Below are 23,528 nucleotides of genomic sequence, written 5' to 3'. Positions count from 1 at the left end.
TAAGCAAGTAGAACAATGGGAGCATCTTTTGTTATAATGTTTGTTTTTTGGTTCCTGAGGTAGCCCTAGAGCCTCAAAGATGAAAGAAGTGTCTTGTTATTCATCACAAACCCCTTTCTACTGCACCAGGGTTTATGTTAATGAGGTAACTTTTGGAAAGCACCTAAGGATGGGGTTGGTTGCCAAGGGAAACCAACCACTTAAACAGAGGATTGGAATTTTCAGCCCCTCTCCTCCACCTCCAGGGAGGGGAGAGGGGTTGGAGATGGAGTTCAGTCACCATGGCCAATGATTTAATCAATCGTGCCAATGTAATGAAACTCCTATTAAAAAAAAAAAAAAAGACAAAAGGACAGGGTACGGAGAGCTTATGGCTTGGGAACACACCCACATACCAAGAGGGTGATGTACTCAGTTCCACTGAAACAGAAGCCCTTGTGCTTTGGGACCCTTCAAGACCCCAACCTGTATACCTCTTTATTTGGCTGGTCATCTGTATCCTTCATAATACACTGGTAAATGTAAGCCAACCAGTCACAGAAGCTGACTTCTGTGAGCAAATCAATCAAACCCAAGAAAAGGGTCATGAGGAATCTCTGATTTACAGCCAACCAGTCAGAAGCACCAGTAACAAGCTGGACCTCTAATCGGTATCTGAAATGAGGGCAGTCTTATGGGGGTGAGCCCTCTAGGGAGACAGTGTCAGAATTGAGTTAAATTGTAGGACACCAGCTGGTATCACAGACTTGCTTGGTGCTGTTGGAGAAGACATACATCAGAGATGGCCTCAGCAAGCTTGATAAAGAGACGGTGGCCTCCTTGGCTCTCTGGAACCCACCCCCTCATGACCTGGCCCTCCTGCCTGTCTCTGTCCCAGAGAGTTTAGCCATCAAGGAAATAGACTGCATTCTTGTTTCTTACAGACACTCAGGCCCATGGTCATTGACTGTGACCATGGGTCTTTTTACAGGAGATTTCCAGGTAGATTAGGTTCTCTGGGGAGGAACAAAAAGGGGAGAAAGAGGTAGCTGACATCTGTATACAGGGGCCCATCTGATGAAGCTACTCAACGAGGGGGGTATAAGAGAGGAAATGAGGAATGTTTAGAGAAGAGACAGAAACCCAGAGAGGCAACCAGCAGGATAGAGCGGGGGCCAAAAGAGGGTGGTGCATGGGCACCTCTCCCTTGAACCTGAGCTTGTCACTGAATCAAGTGAGAATTTGCCCACCTAGTGCATAGCAAGCCAGTAAAAACTGACCTTGAGTGTTTTCAGTGAAGAAACATAGGCTATTTACCGCTGTGATACAACTCAGGAAAATAGGAAGCTAATGCTCAAAAGTCCCAAACTCCTTGATGGCTAGTAAGTGAGAATTTTTTTAATGTTTATTTATTTTTGAGAGGTGGGGGAAAGGGGCAGAGAGAGTGAGGGAGACACAGAATCCGAAGCAGGCTCCAGGCTCTGAGCTGTCAGCACAGAGCCCAATGTGAGGCTCAAACTCACAAGCTGTGAGATCACAACCTGAGTCAAAGTTGGAAGCTTAACTGACTGAGCCGCCCTGGTGCCTATAAGTGAAGATTTTTAAGGGCAAAAATCAGGTCAGGATGGCAGGTGCTCTTGTGGAGCTTTACCTGGCTCCCTGGAGGTTTCTTCCATCTCAAGAAACTTGGACTCCAAAACATATCTGTATTCTTTATGTTAGAGATTCATTAGGTAGGTCTGGTTCATCAGGCACATAAAGATGATCTCTTTGGGCTGTGCTGATTAACTACTTGTAAGCCAGTGGGGTCGCGACCCTACATATTCTTTGGCTGATCCCGCTGTGCCTAGTGGGGATATGACCGCTAGTGTTTCTTCTTTCATCTGAACTGACAGGATAGACTACCGCTTCAAGCTGGATCCCGGCTGGAAGGGGTCCTACAGGACCTCAGGGATGGCAACTTATGAGCTGGAGGGTGAAGGAAAGGCCTGCTGCCCACCAGCACAGCTAGAGACACACCCAGACTGTTTCATCCTCTAATGAGCCTCTTTGTCCCCACGCAGCACTTGCCTGCGTGGGTCTGTGTGGTGCTGCTCTCTGTGACAGCCTGGCCTCAATAAGCAGCTGTGTTTTAGGACAAAGTAGGACCTTCCTGGCACAGTGCTGGGCCTATCATCTGTGATAAGGGGACAAATAGGACCTCCTGTCCCCATATAGGCCTGAGAAAGCCAGAGGCTGAGAGAAAGAGGGTTGGGCTCTTCTTCTCAGGGCTCCTCTCTCTTGCGTGTTAATAGCGGACACCACCCACAGCAGGAACACCACAGCAAAGCCTGCCCACACTGCTGTCTTGTTCTCCCAGCTCCCGGCAAGGCCACCAAGTACCCTTGAATGAGGGGTAATCATTCCAGAGATGCAGCAGGGGAGATTTTGTTGACCATAGGGGAAAAGGAAATATACCCATTGGCTTAAATTATTCAGCCCTCCAAATTCCAAAACTGCAGAAAGGAGTGCCCTGGGGTGGCCAGGAAGCCGGATTAAGTGGGGCAGCCTGGAATCCTCAGCACCACGGACAGCGCCATGGGCCGGAAACACCGCCAGGCGCCTGCTGGCTGGAGGATCCAGAGCGCTGAGTCTACAAAAAGTCCACACTTGAGGCCCTGAGAGCATGTCCCTTTCACTGCAGCTTGAAGGGACATCGGATAGGGAATGTCACCGCCAGGCCCAGTTGCCTGGTAATCAACCATTCTCACTGTCCTGCATGGAAAGGCAATTAAAGCAAGAATTAAAAAGCCATAGCATCATTTAAAATCCAATAACACGGCTGGCCTGAAATGTGTCTTCAGTCTCTGGGGAGGGAGGCGGTGGGATGTTGGGAGGGGTGGAGGACAGAGGGATGCAGCAACAAGGGAAGAGAAAGATGGGAAAGAGAGGGATGGTGGCACGGTGGTGAAGCTTTCTGAGGCTCATATGCCTTCCCACCACACTGCTCACCCACCCCATACCATTGGAAGTCCTCCCTAATGACTCTGGCCTTAAGGAAGTTCTCTCCTCTGGAGTCCCCTATCCATGGAGTTATTGCCATCTCATGGTGTTCAGCATTGGTTCCTGGCTGTCATCTTTCCTTCTCAACCAGAGCAAATGCTCCTGTAGGGACATGCTGTGCTTCTGTTATCCACATCCACTGCCCCCACCCCACCCAGTGCCTAGCACAGAGCTGAACCCTGAACAGGTGATTAACTATTCATTGATTTACTCAATGGCTGAAGCTTTTGTCATAGTCCCACCGTTCCCCCTTCCCCATTGCTTACCCACAACACAGCAAGACCATCCATAAAATGAGAATCATAAAACTCATGAGCCTCATGACCCTCTATATTGAACACAAAGCAAGTCTGGCCATTTCCCCCCCTTTGTTTCCAGCATCTAAAAGGGGTTTGTGCACACTCCTTCATGTAAAAGCTCTGAATTTCCTTTTCATTCCTAAGAGACCCAGAGAATTTCTAATCTGCTAAAACGATGTTAACCATTTTCACATCAAATAAAGCCCCCCTGCAGGTAATCTTCCTGTCACAAACTGACTGCCTTGATGTGACTTGGAAGTGAGTAGGGGATACTGGGTTCCCTTTCATATTCCATCTTTCTTAGTAAAATCCTAAACTGGGAGGATTCAAGTTTGATTGGAGCTGTTCTTGCAATTTATGCCTCCTGTCCTTGGGGAGCTTACACGTGCCTATTTTAAATAAATTCCCCCTTTTTTCTCTCCCTTTTACAAAGAACAACTGCAAATCTTCTCTGAGGATAGCCCTTCTTTGGGGTGGAATTCAGTTCTGACAGTCAAACATTCCTGAGATGAGCCCTGGGTGAATAATGATTGAATGAGTTGCCTCTGTGATTGGCTCTTGCCTGGGACCTGGGGGCATTCTCTCAAGGTCCTGCAGTGTTGTTTGGCTGCAGTTTCCCAGTAACTTGGTTGCTCTTCCAAAAGGAATATTATTCTAGGAAGGAAAAAAGGAGAAAAAGGAATGGGTGCTGCCTGGGGAGGCGAGGTCAAGCTCTAACGCCTCTGTCTTCAGAGCTGCTTTGGGCAGTTCTTTTTTTTATATATAAATCTTTTTTTTTACATTTACTTATTTTTGAGAGACATAGCCTAAACAAGGGAGGGACAGAGAAAGAGGGAGACACAGAATCTGAAGCAGGCTCCAGGCTCTGAGCTAGCGGTCAACACAGAGCCCAGTGCAGGACTCGAACCCGCGATCCATGAGATCATGACCTGAGCCAAAGCCAGATGCTCAACCAACTGAGCCACCCAGGCACCCCTGGGTAGTTCTTGTTTAAATACCAGTAGAAGCAGCAAGGCTGGCTGCTATCTGTCTACATCAGTCTCTCCAAGTTCGGCTTGCCCCCGTCCTGGTTCCTGTGGCGCCTCTGGCTCACCTTACTATCCCCACTGAGATTTTAGGACCTGCCCAGTTGGCACATATCTCACTTAGATGTGGCATGCGAGAGCCCACAGGGTTTAGGACCTGAGGAGCATGCTCAGTGTGGTGGCAGAACAGGTCTCTGCTCAGGCAGACATCTATGAGAAGGCCGAAGCCATGAATGGTTCCTGAGCACCAGACCTGAGCAGCAACAATTTCTGCTCAATTCCTGGGTGAACTCACCTTCCTCTCCATCGGCCCACACTTGCCCAGACCCCACCTGGCCACCCAGCCTTAGCCATGGACCCCGAAGAAAACAGAGTCCTCTCCTTGTCCTGCCACTCGCCTCCAGAGTGGCCAGATGTGACTGTCACAGCTGTCAACCACAGAAGCCACATGTGGCCCGCTGTTCCCATTAGCAGCCACTGGCAGCCCCCCAAATCCAAAACCCATCAGCCCAGCAGATGTGGGGGAGTCAACTGCTGAGGTCGGTTGATGCAGTGGAAGAATAAAGTTTGGACAGCCAGCTCCTTTTACCTGAATCTACCCCGATTAGGCTCAGGCTGACATTTGAAATGATTTTGGCTCCCATCCACATGGTGTAAAACCTCTACCAAGACTTCTTTCCTTCTTAAACATGAAAGCACAAACTTTTCTCAACCACAGGCTTCCTTAATCATTTATGAAAATGTGTCAACTGTCCCTGCCTCCACGTTCCAGTGCCTCATGCCCTCGGATCAGGGTTCTGGGAGCCGCCTGCCCTGAAGGAGTTGAAGAGAAAGCAGAGGATTTGCCTTCCCTTATAATTAATTTGTCACTTCCAAAGCCATCTGCTTTTTCTTCACACACATCCATCATCTCCATAAAAATATAAATACGTATATTTAAAATTCAATTACAAGGAGACTTGATGTCACCAGCTCAATTAACAGAAAGAACAGAAAAACAAATCCCACCAAAGTCAGCCCATAGACCCAGCTCTCAGCACCTGGCGTCCCTGGGAAAAAAGTTATGTGACCTCTTTCTGAAGTTTTATAGCAGCAGCTTTTGTGATAAACCCCCATAAATAGAAAGGGAACCCAGAAGCAAGTTAGTGACTGGGACATTTCTAGGAGTATATTAACCACCCGGGGAAGTATTGACCGGGAAGTCAGCAGGAATGCTTTTGTAAAACTCAACCAAGTCTCCAAGTTCTGCGCACACTGTCAATAGTCCACAAAGCTAAATGAAACGGGAAAGCATTTTATTGGATTGTTTTGGGTCCAGGTTGTCGGTGCACATTGAATGGACTCAACAGGAAATCGGAGATGCAGGAATGTTAATTTGAGTATCAGATGTAACACACAAGAAACTCAACAAATTGGACATTAATTCTGGAAGGACCCTCTCTGAGTTTGTTTTCCTTTCCATGCATACTATTTCTACACCAGGGGTTCTTGGTGTATGGTGTCTGCTGTGTATCATTTCTCAACAAATCATCTGTGACTTCTGAAAAAAGACCCTGAGCCATAGAAGGAAAAGAATAAAAATACTCCACAGGTCACCAAAGCCTGTGTCCCATGGGCCAGGGCACAGTTGTTGCCTAAAATACATCTCTCAGTGCTTTGCTTGCCCTAGTTTCAAATGCCATCACCATCAACTAGTATTTTTGCTCATGAGCAAAGTCACACACCTCTAGCTCCATGAGGGAGTCACAGCTACAGCTACCCCGCCCCTCCCCGCTCTGGCCCTTGATGTTGTGTTCTTTGCCTCTCCTTGGCCTTTGCTTAACATCAGCAATGCACATTTAATTCTTACCAGCATTCCTGGCAAGCCGGCCTTTTCGAAACCTTTCATTTTTCATCTTTATACCTTAGGCCTTGGCACTCCCAGCAATCCCGGAGCTATTTTGACTCCTCTAAACTCTGTCTTCCCCTGGCCACCGTCCTCTGCCTCTTTAAGGGAATCATCTGGAAAACAGCAATGCGTGCGCATCCAGGCACCCCGCCAAGGGCCCCCAGCTGCAGCTTTCCTTCTTTGCTGACCTCTCCTCACCATCTATGTCTTCATCCCATGTCCCTCGGGTCTTGATGACATATGTCCAGCAGCTCACCTGGCCTTTTCCAGCTTGTGGTTCTAAGCTCCCAATGTCTTCTCATATTAGGTCTCTGTCCTCCTGATGTTTGTTACATCTCCCAATTTAGTATCATCTGCAAATTTAATTAACATGCTGTTGCCTCCCTGTTCCAGGCCATTAATGAAGATGTTATGACAGTACCCAGCAAACAATATTTTCAAGGTCAGGAGGAGAGGAGAGCTTAATGGCTAATACTTCTGCCCAACATGGGGGAAAGAGGCAATCAAGTGCCCACATGTGGTTAGAGTCGTTTCCTCTGAGTGTTGTGGACTTCCTTTCCCAGACTTGGGGTGGGTTTTTTGCCTCCCCTCTGCTTCAGCCGCTGCACATCAGTGGCAATTCCTATTTGGAGAATGGAGAACATCAGATTATGCCTTCCTTTTATTTTCGTCCGGTTTCTAGCAGGAGAAATAGCCACTAATTGAGCATTTGTAGGGAGAGACGGTGTACATGGTAAAGACAAAGTAGCCATTGTTAGGCTTGTTATGGCCCATCTCGTTTCTGAAGCACTATCTGAGATGATGGAAAATACACATCAAGGGCCAAGGCACCCGACAGAGAGGAGAGAGAAGGCATTTTCCTGGTGAGGGGCTTCCTTAAAGGGCTGACCCACAGCCAAGAGGGGCATGAAGGAGAGGCCCCTCATCCTTTGCAGGTTGTGACTCCAGAGCAGAGCCCCCCATTAGTCCTCATTCTCCTCTGCATTACAAGGAGTAACTCACTGTGAACCCTGATTTGCCTTTCTTCCAGAGCAAACTGCAGATATCATACTGCAAGACTGCAGATTGCCTGGGCCAGAAGTACTGAATCACGGGCAAGATTCAGGATAATGCAATTCACGCCCAGAAAATTGATCCCAGATTATTTACTGTTTTCAGCACCTCCCTTTTCCCCATCTCTCATTGCAGGCCTGTCTTGGGTTCCGAGGTTCTCATCATTTCTCAGAGTGTCTCTGGACCAGAGCCCGGAATGGCCCAGCAGAGGCAGGGCCCAGGTCTCAGAGCCCTGGTGTAGAGGGGTGGTGGGGAGAGGCTTCGAATTTCCACTTGTGCTTGGTGGACAGCCTGGCCCACCATCGGCAGCCCTCCCCAGGTCCAGGTCTGGACTCTCCAAAGCTAAGAACACATAAGAACAACTTGAACTTGTCCTGGTTGGTCATCTCAGATTGCATCATGCTCAGACACCTCACTGGGTGCTGGTTTAGGAGAAAGTGCAAGTCTGTGGAATTTCTACAAGGCACTCGCTGTTAAGGGCCTTCTCCAGCAATAGGCGTCCTATGTGCTCACTCATCAAACATCAAGTGACAAAAAAGCACAGTGGACTCTGAAGCTAGATTTTGAATCCTGGCCCTGCCATTTAGTAGCTGTGACCTTGGGCCCATTGTTTCACCTCAGTTTTCCCACCTATAAAATGGAATAATATCCACACCAGCCTCACAGTGTATGTTGTGAGATTGCAAAAGATGATGTCTGGCTGTTATTTTTTACAAATCAACCACTTTACACATTCCAGACACTGTTGAGGTCAGGGGTAAGCAAACTTTTTCTAGAAGGCCCACATAATAAATATTTTCAGCTTCATGAGTCTAAATGTCTCTGTCCAACTATTCAGCTCCATTTTTGTTGCCCCAAAGTAGCCATAGATAATAAACAAATGGATGGGAGTGGCTGTGTTCCAATAAAACCTTATTTACAGACACAGAATTTGAATTTTGTATATATTCACATATCACTAAATATTATTTTTCCTTTGAGTTTTTTGTTATTAAAAAATGTAAAAACTGCTTATAACTGATAAGCTATGTAAAAATTAGTGGCAGATTAGATTTGGGCCATGGGCCATGGTTGGCCTGCCCCTGGTCTCCGTGTTAGAGATGCAGAAACTGTCCCCCCCATACAAGTCCATAGTGGAGATGGAGCCTCACAGAGCCTGGGAAGGGTGAGCTCCTTCCTTGCCTCAAGCTAACCTTGTCCTCACCAAGGTCTGTGACCTCATCTTAAAAGCCACTCTTGCAACCTGGGGCAGGGCGGGGAGTGGCATCTCGTTTCCAAGCCCTGGCATTTCAAGCTCTAATCCCTCTGTGATAAATCTTGAAGACTGCAGAGACCCAGTGCACATGTCCGACAACAGGCGGCAATCCAGTGAGCTGGAGGTCTAACCCAGTCTAACCCGGCATCGGAGTAGAATGCAGAGACCCTGCTGGCCGGACGCCTGGCTGAGCAGGGGGTTTGTAGGTTGGGTTTGAAGCACCGACAAACATTTGTTTCTTTCTGAGAGGAAAAGCCAGGGCAGACTGGAGGACTGATGGGGGAGGAGTTCCTGGACCAGAAGCAAGAAGAAGCAACATCTGGATGTTTGGGGCAGCTTCTCTGGAAGGTGCACGTAGCCAGTGAGGTTCTCCTGGGGAAATGACCTCTGCTAGCCCAGACCCTCTGGAGCTCACCTTCAGTCTGCCCCAGCCTTCTCCCAGCCTCTCCTCGCCCTGCCCAGATGACCCGGCCTAACCACTAAGCCCCTTCAAAGCATTATGAGGGCCCCCATTTCTTTCCCCATCAAATCCAAATCCTTCTGCTTGGTTTCTAAGAACTCCCACACTCAGACCGCACACTGACCCTCTCCCAACCCACAGGGGACCTCCTGTGACTCTGCCATCTTATGCCACCCTTTGTACCTGTGTATGCCCTGTGTCCCAGAGGCCCCCATTCCCATCCTCTGCCATGTCTGGCCACATCAGGCCTCGACCCTTGTATAGAGAGAACTTTTGGGTGCCTGGCTGACTCCATCGGTAGAGCATGCACCTCTTAATTTCAGGGTTGTGAGTTTGAGCCCCACATTGAGGGTAGAGCTTACTTAAAAAGAGAGAGAGAGACCTTGCAGGGGGGTCACAGAGGAGCTATTTAATTGTGACTTGGTCTCCTTATCTACTAAATGGGACACGTAAGAGCACCAACGTCATGGCATCGCTGAGGTTTGATTAGAACACGCGTGTCAAGCGTTCCCTGAGTGGTGCCAGAGACGCCGCGATGGTCCAGAGACGCCGCGATGGTCCAGAGACCGCACTGGCCAGCAGCAAACACCAGAAGACAGTCATCTCCTCCCTGCTTAAATCCTTCAATTTACCGTTTCAATTACACAATTACCACGAAATGTTCCCGGATAGGTGTTTCATCTCCCCATTTAAGCGACACACCTTACACATCTTCTGGGCTCCCAGGGAGCCTCTGTTGTCCACAGCCTTGGGTCTAGACTGCCATTGTCTTTTCACTAGTTGCTTAAACTGCCACACACTCCTGAGCCATTTCTTTCTTTCGTGAGGGGCTTCGGGGCGGGGGCGGGGGAAGGCTGAAGACAAGTTATTTTTCTAAGACAGCACTCTCTCTGACAGCCCATCAGAGAATCTGATCACTAAAGAGCTGGCCTGAAGACACTCAACAGCATCATATATTTAAGTTAACAAAAAAGAAAGGGCTTTTGTTAAAACGACTGTCTGAGTGGCAGCTAAGTTCTAAGTGGACAGGAAAGTGCCATCTGGGTGGGAGCGGGCCTCCACCCAGTCCTGACTGTCGCCTTCCGGGAAAGCCCCATAAGTGCACGAGGACATGGTAGGCCCTGCCTGTTGTTTCCATGAGCTCCGAGAATCCTGGCTCCCCACCCAAAGCCCCCAGGGTGTGGCCAAAGGTTAATGGGCTCCCAAGGGAGGGCTTGAGGGCACATCAGACCAGCCAGATAGCAGATATAAGGGCCGGTCCGATGAGCCAGATACCAAAGGAGGAGCGGAGAGGGAAGACGGCAGTGCCACCAGACCTCGCTGCTGTGAGTAGCCATAGAAGAAAGGGGGCGAGGCCGGAGGGTGGGGAGTTCAGCCTGAGCCCCAGGGCGGAACAGTGGTGTGAGCAGAGCCAACCCAGTCCAGAGATCTCCCCTCTGTCCTTCTGCCACCTCCAAATACTGAGCTAGGCTTCGGACTGAAAGCCCCCAGCTAATTTCCGGAGTAGCTGCAGGTTGAAGCCACTCATAGCGAAAGCAAAGGCAGAACATCCCCAGAGGCGCGGAAGCTGCAGGGGGGACCTGGGGGTGCAAGTCCTGGCAAAAGAGAGGCTCTCTGGGCTGCGTGGTGCTGCTGACCGCTGGCCAGAAACCCAAGCCAAGAGCTCAGCATGGACACAGGACCCCACTTGGCACGAGGCTTTGCTCTGGAAAGTCCAGGGGAAGGCTGTCTCTAGGGAGATTACAGGTCGGGCAAGGCTAACCAGGTCCGGCGCTATGGCGGGAGGGGAGGGAGGAGACAGGGGCCCCAGGTCCAGAGCTGATCCCTGGAAGGCTGGAGCCCTGTTGCAGGAGGTGGAACAGGGAAGTCACCTTCTCATCATGCAGTGACGAGCTCTCCCACTCCGAGCTCTCAGAAACACAAACGAATGTAGGTGACATGCCAACTGCCAGTTGGATCAAGAAAATGAGCAGCAATTGGATTTTGCCTTTTTTTATTTAAAGTTTTTATTGATTCTTATGGAGTGAATTAAATGGAACACTGGAATGAAAAGGGCTCTATAGCATCTCTGTGAAGGAAATGGGATGCCATAAATGTGACATATCTGTCCCCACTGGGAGGGAGATGGGGCTCCACAGACGCCAAAGGGGAAGCATAGGAACAGGGAGGGGGGATAGTTCCTGGGAGCTCGCCACCCCCAGCCATCCTCTGTTCCGCTCCAGATCCTCCCGGGGCTGGGTCGCAGCTTCCCGAGAGGCGGTCTTCGGTGGGGAGTGGTCTTCTGACCCCACTAGGAATTTGTGTATAGCTGACATGGGAGGCGTTGGCTGCCTGAGCTCTCTCACCCTTTCTCATGGAGTGTTCTCCAGATGGAGAGAGAAAGTAGGACGGGGACAGAAGGATGGAAAGAAGGCAGACGGAGTGTCCTGCTTCATAGAGGTGGCTTCAGATGACTCAGGAGACAGGACCCACTGGGGGGTGGCAGGGAGGCGGGATGCAAGCCCGCAACCTTACAAGATTCTCTCCAGAGGGGGATTTGAGGTTGCATCTGTAAAGAAGCTTAGAGGCAAGTCCAGGGCAGAACCCTCTCCTACCAGTAGCCCCCGCAAAACTCTTTATCTGCAACCTTGTGATCACCTCCACTCTGGCTGCAACAGGACCTGCCCCTGGGCTCCCCTCCTCACTCAGAGGCCTGGCCCCTCTCTAGGTCTTCGCCTCTCTAGGTCTCACACCTGCTCCCAGGTAAGTGGGAGGATCATGTGGGAGAGGGCTTGGAAGGGGACACTGAGAACCAAGGTGATTACAGAATCAACTGAGGCTGGCACCCAGCAGGCAGAGCCCTCCCCCAACCCTGCCACGGGACCATCCTGACAGGGCCTGGAGTCTGCCCAACTGACTGCATTTCTTTTCTTTCTTTTTTTTATTTTGAGAGAGAGTGTGAGCAGGGGAGGGGCAGAGAGAATCCCAAGCAGGCTCCACGCTCAGTGCAGAACCCAATGCAGGACTTGAACCCATGACCCTGAGATCATGACTTGAGCTGAAATCAAGAGTTGGATGCTCAACCGACCGAGCCACCCAAGCGCCCCCTGACCCCATTTCTTAAGCCTTTGCACTCTTGTGGTCACCATACCCACCTGGACCCTGGCAACTGTCGCTTGCCCACCGTCCTGCCCACCATTCCAGACATACTCACATCCTGGGACACAGGAGGCCCCACGCAGGCACGCAGGCACCCCCAGCAGTCATGACATTCTGAGGTGAGGGTCAGGGAGGTGCAGGGCAGAGGTGAACTCCCTGTTGTGTCTAGATGGCGACAACGGGCAGCTGGCTGGAGCTCAAGGGAGTCTTGTTCGAGAGCCAGTGCTGGCCCCAGAGGGGTGGAGACCCCACTCCCAGTTCTGGGATGCTACTCCCTGCTGGAAATTTCCATCTGGCTCTGCTTTCACCTGGGCAAAGGGTCCCAGCCTCATCCTCTTCAGACCCAAGTTCTTTGCCTGGCACTCCCGAGGACAGCCAGGGTAATCTGGGCCTGGGTCTATCCCTTTCACCATCCTAATCAGCTCCGGAGCAGTGAGGGCTCCTTGCATCTTGGGTCTTAATCCTGTTGATAATCTTGAGTTTTTCTTCTGAGACGTGGGGTCCTTCTTCCTTTCATGAGCCCAGCTGGCTTTGGAAGAACCTCACTGAAACAACGAGGGTGGGTGGGGCATGTATAATGCCTCCCGCAGTGTGTGACAGGGCTGCGCAGCCTCTCGCGGCTCTGGGGCAGAGGAGGGGCTCTGAGCTCCTCTGGTAAAGAAGGCCCCGCACCCGGCCCACATCAGGGGAGGCTGAGCTTGCTCAGGGCCACAGCTATAGGCAGGGTGTGTGCCCTAAACCTGATGACATGAGGTCATCTTGTTGTTCTTGTTGTTCAGCTCCAGGATGGTGTCCCGCAAGGCCGTGGCCACCCTGCTGATGGTGCATGTAGCCGCCATGCTGGCCTCCCAGACAGAAGCCTTCGTTCCCATCTTCACCCACAGTGAGCTCCAGAGATTTCGGGTAGGAAATCCCCCGGGGCTGCCCGCCTCCCCAGTGTGGCCCAAGTGACTCACAGCCCTACACAGCGTGGAGGTGGTGTTAGTCTCTCTAAGGCACAAGTGTCCCTTTGGAAAACCCACATTTAATCAGCTATACCCGTGACATCAGGGGAGCATGAAGGACCCGGACCCAAGCTGAACCCAAATTCCAGCTGCCTCCCTGCTGCCTTCATTTCCCACTGGCACCAATCAAAGGTGACAGCGGCTCCCACAGGTGACATCTTTCCCACCCCTGCCCATCCTTCAGAGAAAATTTTCAATTAACAAGCTGATACATATTTGCTGAGCATCTCTGTAGCACAAAGGGCCACCCTGGGTGAGAGGCCAGCCATACGAGGAAATCTAAGTACCCCTCTCTTCAAGGAGCAGGCTTAGGAGCCAAAATGCAAACATATTAAGCATTCACTAACAATAGAAAACAAAAAAGACACAGCACAAGGCAGGACAGGATTAATTGCCCAGTAAGTGACGCTGATGATTAAGTGCTAAGTTCAGAGGTGGGAGAAACCTCCCTGGGCTGGCTGGTGGTGGAAGGGACAAGGTGAGAAGTGAGCAGGGGTCTTCAGAGAGAAGGAGGGGGGGTTGGTCCTCCATGGAGTGCTGGCCAGAGTCTCCTCTTTAGAACCCAGAAGGAAACAAGGCAGACTTAATGGAATTCTGGCGGCAGGGCCTCTGGAAAACTGGATTGCCAGACCTGGGTCAAGGCATTATGAATATCTTGTGCAGATATTTGCTTTCTTTGACCTGAGGAGCTCAGTGGGACTTTCCCACCTGTCTGAGATGGAGGCTCCAATTGGAACAAGTTCACGAATCTGTTCTCTGGGAGGTCACGTCGCCTCTGGACCTACATACTCTGTCTGGGGCAGGCTTCCACACTCCCAGTGGCCGATGTCCTTTGCAGAGCCAAGGCCAGCCCCAGCTCCCCTTCCTCAGGGGCAGACATGGAAATATGGAGGAGATGAAGCAGACTCCCGAAACATACTTTCTCTGCCACTGGCTTCCTCTCCAGAAGGGACAATCGTTCTAGAATCACCATGTTTCAGGCAACGGCCCAGAGCTAAATCCCAATGGTGTCATTAGAGAAGCCAAAGGCATGAGGTGTGTCTGATCTCAGTGCCCTGGGACCTGGCAAGCAGGATGCCACATCAGGTTTGGGGCTGGGCAGAAACAGTCAACTTCCGTAGAACATAAACTAGCAAAATGGTAACCAAAGGACACTTGGCATCACTCTGCTCTGTGGATTTGCTCCTCAGGATTGCCAGGCACCAGGATTTCTATGAAGAAGCTGCAAACGCCTTCCTCCATAATTCATCTCCATGCCTCGCCTCTTATAAATCACCTCCCAGGGACTCCAGTTTCTGGGCCACCCCATGGCGCCCTCCCAGGCGAGGCTGTCTTGCCACCTTTTTTATGGGCTCTCTGCAAAGAAAAACACATTTTCACACTTAATATGCATGAAGGGCAGCCATTATTTTCTGCATTTTAACTTAATTAACAGTAACAATCTGGGTGCGATGCTTGAGCTACAAACGAATGGATTCTTCCTCAAGTTGACTTGTTGGTGGACAGTCTGAGGGCCATTTGTAAGCCATTGGGTTTCTGGAACGCCTGTGTAGAGGCGCCTGGGAGCACTCTTCTGGCCTGTGGCAAGCTCAGGCCACTCAGCACCCTGGGCAGAGCCAGGCGAGGAGAGATGACAGCTTTTGTGCTCTGCCCTTAGGAAAAGGAGCGGAACAAAGGGCAAAAGAAATCCCTGATTGTACAGCAGAGGTCCGAGGAAGAGGGTCCTCTGGACCCTGTGGAGCCCACAGAGGAAGAAGAAAACCAAGTAATCAAGGTGAGCAGGCAGGGGAACAATGCAGAGAAACCCAGTGTGGGGAAGGGCTCCCCTGGCCAGTAAGGATTGTTCTAGGACACAGCAGCCAACCAGACATTCAGGCAACAAGCTCCATCCTAGGAGAGAAACAGCCACCAACAAAGAGTCAGTAAACCATTTCCGGCACCAAGTCAGGAGGCATGATAGAGGGGGATGGGGTGGGGCCTGGGGACATTGCTTGGCTTGGAGGCCTCTCGGAGGAGGTGACATTTATTTGGTTTAAAACCAGAATGATGAGAAGGAGCCTCTCATGTAAAAAGCTGGAGCAAGTACATCCCAGAAGGCAAAAGTGAGGACAAAAGGTCCTACTCAGTAAGCACATAGGTGTGGGGACCTCAGGCCAGGGTGCATTGGGGTAAGACAAGAGATTAGCAGGCCCTAGTGGCCCAGGCACCATGTCTGGAAGGTCACTGGGGGGCAGATCTGGGGCAGCACAAGTGGAGGCAGGAGACCAGTCAGGGGGCAGCTCCAGTCACCAGGAGACAGAGGACGAGGGTGCCCTAGGAGATGACTACAGTGTCAAGACCCCGGGCCTGGGGCCTGCAGTGCTGAGTTAGGATGCGCAGATTGTAGTGGCCTGAGCGAGCTGTGAGTTTGTCCAGTGCAGCTCTTTAACTTCACAGACTCGTTTATTCAGGCAAGGAGAACAAACAGAGCCCTCAGTGTGAAGCACGGCTCGATTCTGGACCCTGGTGATAGGGCGGTGAACAAAATAGATATGTCCTCCAAGCCCGTGAGGCTCACACTGCAGTGGGAGACTGGAGATGAGATGCCAGAAGGACTGGCAGCGGCCTACAGACAGGATAAATAAGCCAACGTCGTAATGTGGCTAGTCCTAACAGGTGCCAGGGAGGAAAATAGGGCAGGGAATGGAGACAGATGGGTTGCAACTTCAACAGGGCGGTCAGAGCAGGCTTCACGAGTAGATGATATCAGCACCGAGACCTGGAGACAGTGAGACAGGGGACCGTAAGGATGTCTGGGGGAAGAGCATTCCAGGTGGCAGGAACAGTCAGTGCAAAGACCCCGGGGCAGGAGGCAGCCTGGTGCATTCTGGGAACAGTGCAGAAGAACAGTGAAGAGGCTGGAGTGGCTGGAGCAGAGGGAATCGGGGAGGAAGTGGGAGGTGAGACCAGATCGTGGACTTTGTAGGCTATTGTTTGGATTTTGCTTTTCCTCTGCTGAGCTGGGAGCCGCTGGGGGCTTTGGAGTGCAGGAGGTCCTTTCCGGATCATTCCGTCCGGCCTCCTCATTGTACGGGGAGGACGCCGAAGCCTAGAGAAAGGTATAACCATGGCAAGGGAATGACGTGAGCAGGGCTGGAGGCCAGAGCCCACGGAGACTCTCTGCTTGCCCTTCAGGCATCCCAGGACCATTTCGCACCCCCAGTGAGGGTGACAGGGGGCCTGGGACTCCTGTGTGGCAGCTCTCCAGACAGGCAGGTAATCTCCAGTCTGCTGGCTGGTCTGCAAACCGAGACCACTGAAGCAAGAAACTCGGGGAGTGACAGCAAGCTCAGTCGGCTTTCCTGGCTCTGCCATGACCCCCTCTCTTGGTGATGAGCCTCCAGACAGCAGCTCTGGGGTCTCGCCTGTGTCCCCACGCTGCCAGAGAAACTGTCACCTGGTGGTCATGGGCACAGACCCTGAAGTCAGGTCGGCTGGATATAACACCTCCCTTGGCTACTCAGTACCTGTGTGGCTTTGAGCAAGTTATCCTACCCTTTGTCCTCCGTTTCCTCCTCTACAGAATGGGGACACGAATGGTCTCTGCGTCATAGGGTTATTGAGAGGCTTAATAGACTCGAAGCATTTAGAACCGTGCCTGCGCTCTAAGGCTTCACGGTGCTAGTTATCATTACTCAGGAGAAGGGGGAGGGAGAGTGTCCTCCCACAGGAAAAGCTGGGGTCAGGGTGGGGGCGGGGGCGGTGGGTTCCTGCAGATCCTCCCCTCCTGTCCCAGCTTCCCCACCGGGGGAGGTTTGTTAATCATCCCCCCAGCAAGTCTGGGGGACTCCCAGGATCCAGCCCTGTGGCTCAAGCTGGGGGGAGATGACAGAATTCCCTGCCTGGCCCTGGAAGACTGAGGCTCCCAGACGATCGTGCAGATCAGGGCCACAGGGTGGTTTGGCTCCTGGCAGTCCCTCCTGCCACCCTTGTGGTGCCCAGGGGTTAACGGCGCTCTCCGTGTCTCTTCCATCTTGTTAACTCTGCCTTATTTCACAGCTGACTGCTCCGGTGGAAATTGGAATGAGGATGAACTCCAGGCAGCTGGAAAAGTACCGGGCCGCCCTGGAAGGGCTGCTGAGTGAGGTGCTTCTGCCTGCCCAGGACGGTACGGCAGGATGCACGCTGCGGCGGCTGGGGCTGGGGCGTTAATATCCCCGGTCTGAGCAGAGCTTGGGGAAGGCGGTTTGTTTTTTCTGCTTTGCACTTGAGAACATGAAGCCATCTTCTCGGGAAAGGGTGCCCCCTCCCCCAACCCCATCTCTGAGGCTCAGATGACTCCTGGGAACCAGACAGGCCCAGTTTTCCAGCCTGGGGCAACTCAAGGCCCCTTTCAGCCTCCTGGCAGAGCTGACCACCACCACCCACCCAACCCTCCCCCTGCTCCAGACCACCCGGGCCGGGCAGTTCTTCTGCAGGAAACCCTGGAACACAGTCTGGCCACAAAAGCCTGCATTTTCTTGATCTGTTCTACAAATTGAAGTCCTGAGCTCCAGATGGCCTTGTCCAGTTCAAGGTCTGCCCGAGTCACTTGTGCAAAGCTAGGACTTCTCTGACAAACAGCCGCTAATTACTTCTCACAGTCCCCGGGTGGAGAGGAGAGAGGCTGGGAGGTGGAAGGACGGGGAGGTTAAATGACTTGCCCCAGGCTACAGAGAAAGCTAGAGGGGAGAGCTTCCCGAAGCCTGGCCCAACCTCCCCCAGGGGCGCCCCTCCCCGCTCTGTCCGTAGGCAGGTTTAGAAGTCCTGTAGATGCTACCAGCTTCCAACCGCTTCTGCTTTTCCCCAGCAGACAAATGACAGCCCACTCCGGGGGAAGGTGGATGAAACTGGGAGCCCCCTCCCACCCGAGGGAGACCCTGGACTCTGCATGGCCAACAGCCGGTCTCCAAAGGAAAATACTCTCTCCCTAGCAAGCCCCCTCCGGCAAATAAAGTGGCAAATAAACAGAAACGACTCTCTTTTATTTAATATTTTAATTTTTAAAGGCCAAACCCGGGTCATTTCATAAACGGGGAAGAAATAAAGCTCAGAGGGAGTTAGCCGTAAATGGTAAATATGGCAGCAAAACGCATGCCTTTGTTAAATGCTATGTTCAAATATTAAGTGAGACCCAGGGAATTGCAAGATGGGCACCGGTGAGGAAACTGAGGCCCAGAGAGATGGCACTCTCTGCCCACATACCAGTCAGTGGCAGAGCAAAGACTAAAGTCAGGTCTCCAGAATCCTGGTCCACTTTCTGTTTATTGGCAAGCTCAAGGCCTAATGGGGTGGAGAGCCACAAGACTTATACTCAACCCCCTGCTGAGTAACTTCCAGCTAGCCCTTTAACCTCAATGAGCCTTTGCAAAAGCTCCGTGCCTTGAGATCAGGGGTACAGGCACCAGCAAATCACTATTATTATTACCACCTTGTGACTACATGCTCCAGCATCCGCAGTAAAATTCCACAGTCAACCCACTTATTTCTGCCTCCTAAACAAAACTGGATGGGAAATTTCATTCTAATTTAATTTTCCATTAATGGATGTTCATTTATTTATAAACTGGGGCCTTATAGGAACCACAGCTCCTTCTATCCATAGGTTATCAGCAATTAGACATGGTGCCCGTTCCATATCTCCACCCCTGCCCAACCATTGGGGAAGGTTAGCCACAGACAGTAGTTACCAGAACAAGACGACCCCAACCTTTAGAAAGGATGGTCCTTTGCTCTGAATGCGGCTGAGGGACACCCATACCTTACATGGGACCCACACCCTCCATGCTGCACATGCACACAATTTCCCATGCACAGACTGATCATCCCAAAGGCAGCTGCAGGCTTCCAGGAAATGCTGCCAAAACACCCTATAATAAATGGAGAGAGGGCTGCACAGGGCAGGGGAGAAAAGGGGAAGGAGAAACGTAAGAAGCCACAAAGCATGCTGTTAGGAAAAACTGGATCCAAGACTCCTCCTTGGCCTTCAGAGCTCCACCATGCCATTCATGCCATTATCTGGAACCCACTCCAAAAAGCAGGAAAAAAAAATGCTCACTCTCTCTTTCGATAGGGAAAACATGGCTTTTTTGTCTTTTCCTAACTCTGCTCAGATCTGTCCCTACCATCAGACTACCTTCCCCCATCACCATCAGGGGGCGGTCACCTTTTCCCCCTCCAGCCTTACCCCATCCTGCCCACCTCAGGCCCACCTCCCCGATGGGGAGTCTTCCTTAAGATCCTGGGCCTGAATAGCAGTGTTGAAATGGGTGTCAAGGAGGGAAATCAGACCCCTAGGAGATTGTGCCCCCAGGCAGTCTGCATTTCTTAAAATGGGAATTGGGTTCCGCAACCACAGCACCTAGGTGGCATGACTGTGCAGTTGGTTCTGCAGAATAGCCCCGTTCAAAGCTTGGCACTGCTGCAGCCGGGCTGTCTCTGACCCTGACCCGGTGGCCTCTGATGTGCTTCTCAGTAATGAGCCGCAACAGGGACCCAGCCACCACCTGCATCTGTATGCACGGTGCCCCCCAGCCACCTGGGTAGATGTGTCGGCTCCTTTATTCTCTCCTTTTCCTCCTCCTGCCGCTGTTCAATTTCTCACAATTGGTTCAAATAATTCTTTTTCTCCAACAGGTTCCTCCAGTTTCCAGGTTACAAAACAGAAGTAAAGAGAGATACACTCTTGGTTAGAGCTATCCACTGCCAGGACCAGGACCCAGCCAGGAACAGAGACGGGGAGAGTCCCCACAGGAACCAGTCAGATGAGGACACGTTCTTCCTCACATCTGACTGAGATTTTTCCAGCAAAATCTGCAAGAATCTCTCCAGAAAACTGGCAGTTATAGAGAGTTACAGATTACCCCTCTTTGTTTGGAATGTACTTCACACTTAACAGGACCGCGGGTAATTATAGGGCGACCTGAGCCTTGCTTCACAAGATGGAGATGATGAGGTATTTTCTCGACAACCACATTGGTATGATTTTATAATTACTGAGCTACGTGGATTTGCCATGAAATTGAATACTTAAAAGCAAAGAGTAATTGCCTGATATCTGTACTCCGTAATTTAGTGTAATCTAATCATGGACAAAGCCCAAAAGAAAATGTTCTGAAAGCATTACATTTTTCTTCATACACAATTCGTTATTGACATCGGCAAATGTATTCCATGCCTCTAAAGGAACTCTTACCCACAGATATCAAAGCATGGCCAGAAGAATGAGAGTTTTGTTATATTTTCAGCCAATTGTGAAAAGCGGGCAACGTAAGTGCCCATTATACCTGTTCTGGCATTTCTCTGTGAGTCCCTTTGCCCCTTCATTGTCCTGGAGAGATGAAGGTGCTCTACTCTTCCCCAGGAGACTGAGATGAGGCGGCCAGAGTTGGGCAACACTGGGACCATCCCAGTCAAAACCTGAGCCGAGATGGCACCCACTTTGTTGCCACTTTTCAGCCACACTCTCCCCGTGCCCCACCACTCCAGGTATGACCCTAACATGGTTCCAAGGGAACCCTGAGAGATGCACCAGGCTGGCGACGAAGCGGATCAAGGAGCTCATGGTCCCGAGCATCTTTAAGGACCTGATAAATGTGTGCAGGGCTTTCGCAGGAGGAGAAGGAGAATGGAAGCCACTAAAAGATTTATGGCTGTTGTTATTACAAGGCTCTGCTGAGACAGAGAGAGGTCAGCAGGATGGCAGGCAGCGTGGCAGCCCTCGGGGAATCCAGAACGTCCTCCTAGAGGCCCCTCACCTCTGCTAAGTGTGTGGATGTGGTTACTAAGTAGATCTGGACATTGGAGCTTGTTTTTCCTCTTCTGCCTTTAATAAATCAGGAAGACCGCCCGCAGCCTGAGCTGCTCACCTAAAAACAAAAAACAAAAAACACCCACAAGAAAGTGATGAGAAACAGGGGCATGCAGGGCAGCCATTGACTTTGCAACATTGCCCTTTTCTTTAAAATATGCGTTCCCATTTGCGACACAGAAGGCAGACTCGGAGAATGCCCGGAAACAGCCTCACTGGCAGCTCCTGACAGGAGCTGGGGCGGGGGCAGACACGAGGGTCCATGAAGAAGGTGTGGGGTGGTCATGTGGAGGAAAATGAGCAGCAACAGGCCAGCAAAGTGGTCTCGGGGGTGGGGAACATTGACAGAGGGCCTCAGAGGGGCTATCAGTCCACGGATGGGGCAGGACTGGAATGGGGAACTCAGGAGGAAAAGGGAGAGGCCCCAGACTTGAGAGGGAAGACTGACTTGTGAGGGGTTTTTCAGTTGACTTTGCTCAATCACATGGTGAGGTTTCTTCCATGGGCTGCGAGGGTAGGGGGGGCGGTCACTGATTGGCAAGCACCCTTTGAGTTGTAGTGCACTACCCCAAAGGCCTGCTGGGCCCAGTGAGATTAATCCAGCAACTGCTAGAAGGCCCGTGGGGTCAGAGAGTAGACCATATAGGGCAGAAAACCGTGGTTGCCAACATGATGGGTTCCAGGCTAGAGGCAAGACAACAAGCTTGGCGGGTGGGGGTCATCTGGCCCCAGGTATGTGTGGTGCAGCAGCGTCCCCAACACAAGGCAGGCTGACAAAGTCCACACTGGGGACCATTGCTGGGGGCGGCTCCAGTTCAGTACATATTTTTAAATCGCCCTGGGATCCATTGTGATGAAACAGACCGTAACTCTGCGAAATGCCGGAACGTTCACTTGGTTTAAGCGTCAGCATCAAGCCCTCTTAGACTACACAGGGCCAGTATTGATGCCGAAAGGCTCATTCCTTATATATGGAACTGCACAGCTGCAAGGAGTTGCACAAATGTTACCAACTCATTTGTCATGCAAACAGTGCTTCAGAAAGAAATAAAATACTATTATGTGGTATATGTGTTAGGCAATCACTATATCAAATTCATGGCATTCCGTGCAAACACAGGCAGAGAAAAGGAAAACAACACTTGGTGAGGAAAATTGCACCACATGGGAACAGCTAAGTTGGGGGATATGGGGAGGCTAACAATGGAAGCCTGACCAAGCTGAGGCTGTAATTTTCCCAGCAACTGCGGCCAGTATAGGAATACCCCTGTGGGACAGCAAATGGCAGGAATGCAAACCACTGGCAGAGGGGCCTTGCCTTGCACATGACCCAGGGAAAGAACCGGAGGAGACCTGGGGAGGGGGGTGAAGGGGAGTGGGTGATGGACAGGGAAGGGGGGAACTGCATTAGAGGAGTAGTAGTGGAATGGAACCTAAGAGGCCAAGGTCGGCCATAAAGTTTGGGACAGGGAGCTGAAGAGGGATGTGAAAGGTTTACAAAGAGGGGAGGGGGCAGAAGGGCAACTATGAGCCAGGCGGCTGTTTCCATTTACCACCACTCTCCATGCTTCCCTTAGGGACTTTTCAGCTAAGAGCTTTCCTATAATCAAAGAGGGTGCCCTGTGGGAGGTTCTACACCTGCTCTGCTGCAGAGATAGGGGTTAAATATAAACACCCAGGAGGGTGTACCAGGCACTGCTTTAAGCACCCTATACAAATTACCTGTTCTATTCCTCATAGCAACCCTATCAACTTTACTGGCCAGCAGGCTAGAGATGTTCATTGGATATGACCACACATCTAATAGCAACGCAGTTGGGATTTGAGAGTTCTCAACCTAAGTCTGCAAGTGACACAGGATTGTATCTCCGGGGGACGGACTTCCCCTACCCATCTCTCATAAAAATCCCACTATCCAGACATATGGCCTCCTCCCAGAAGCCTAAACTGCCCAGTCAAGCCCAAGAGCTTTTGGCTCTTCTGCCCCCTCAGTGCATGCGGTGTCTGGCCTGGGCCACACCCCTTCGGAGCCCCACCTCAGAGCTAACTCCTAGGAAAACACAGAAGCCTGCAGCCCACGACCTGAGTCTCAGAGCATGCCTGGCGTGTAGTCCCCAACCCAAAGCCCTTCCCTGAGTGCAGAAGGGACCACACATGGTCCCCAAGCACAGAGCAGTGAAGGGTCCCATCTCCCTACTCTCCCTAGTGGCTTGTCTTTCACCATCAAGCAATTCATCCACTAAATCAACAGTTCACTGAGTGCCTACCACGTGCCAGGGACCGCGTATGGGGCGGAGGATTCAGAAGGAAAACACCGATTGGTCTTACCGACAAGGAGGAGGACTGAGAAAGGAGGGGAGGGTTGGGGCGGGTAGAAATCCTTGGACCTCCCCAAGATGGCGGCCCTAATGGCCGAGTCTGACCCCCTCATCATGGCCGGCAATCGGGGCGGGCGCCGACCTTCTCAACATGGCGGCAAAGGCCGACCTTCCCATCATGGCGCGGGGCCCCGCCCGCTCCGCCGCGGCAGTCGGCGGGAGCAGTTCCGGGTGCGGTG

At 51.5% G+C, this 23,528-nt stretch overlaps 2 protein-coding genes and 1 long non-coding RNA gene across 3 annotated transcripts in view; 2 read left to right on the top strand and 1 right to left on the bottom strand.

Moving 5' to 3' along the window:
- The first annotated feature begins 10,283 nt into the window (after positions 1–10,283).
- MLN (motilin) lies at positions 10,284–18,132 on the top strand. Its single transcript, XM_029944931.1, has 5 exons — positions 10,284–10,326; positions 12,919–13,042; positions 14,801–14,917; positions 17,182–17,290; positions 17,975–18,132. The coding sequence occupies exons 2-5, from the start codon at positions 12,926–12,928 to the stop codon at positions 17,980–17,982; spliced, it is 351 nt and encodes a 116-aa protein (XP_029800791.1). The 5' UTR covers positions 10,284–10,326; positions 12,919–12,925; the 3' UTR covers positions 17,983–18,132.
- A 2,143-nt stretch (positions 18,133–20,275) lies between these two features.
- On the bottom strand, positions 20,276–23,401 carry LOC115297048. Its single transcript, XR_003911233.1, has 2 exons — positions 23,300–23,401; positions 20,276–21,029 (listed from the first exon to the last, which is right to left on the bottom strand). It is a non-coding gene; the product is annotated as an uncharacterized LOC115297048 (long non-coding RNA).
- A 39-nt stretch (positions 23,402–23,440) lies between these two features.
- Positions 23,441–23,528, top strand: part of LEMD2 (LEM domain containing 2) — a 16,155-nt gene continuing 16,067 nt past the window's right edge. Inside the window, exon 1 of the mRNA XM_029943159.1 lies at positions 23,441–23,520. Coding sequence (XP_029799019.1) covers positions 23,441–23,520 — 80 coding nt within the window. The remainder of the gene's footprint in view (positions 23,521–23,528) is intronic.

The sequence above is a fragment of the Suricata suricatta genome, chromosome 7, assembly GCF_006229205.1.
Source record: "Suricata suricatta isolate VVHF042 chromosome 7, meerkat_22Aug2017_6uvM2_HiC, whole genome shotgun sequence".
Classification (NCBI taxonomy): Eukaryota; Metazoa; Chordata; class Mammalia; order Carnivora; family Herpestidae; genus Suricata; species Suricata suricatta.
This window is presented reverse-complemented; position numbering and strand designations above follow the sequence as displayed.

What these genes read in the sequence shown, in the direction of transcription:
- MLN (XM_029944931.1), top strand. Translation starts at nt 12,926, where the DNA reads ATGGTGTCCCGCAAGGCCGTGGCCACCCTGCTGATGGTGCATGTAGCC. An exon ending in GTGAGCTCCAGAGATTTCGG is followed by an intron (nt 13,043 to 14,800) that starts GTAGGAAATCCC and finishes CTCTGCCCTTAG; the next exon opens with GAAAAGGAGCGGAACAAAGG. An exon ending in AAGAAAACCAAGTAATCAAG is followed by an intron (nt 14,918 to 17,181) that starts GTGAGCAGGCAG and finishes CTTATTTCACAG; the next exon opens with CTGACTGCTCCGGTGGAAAT.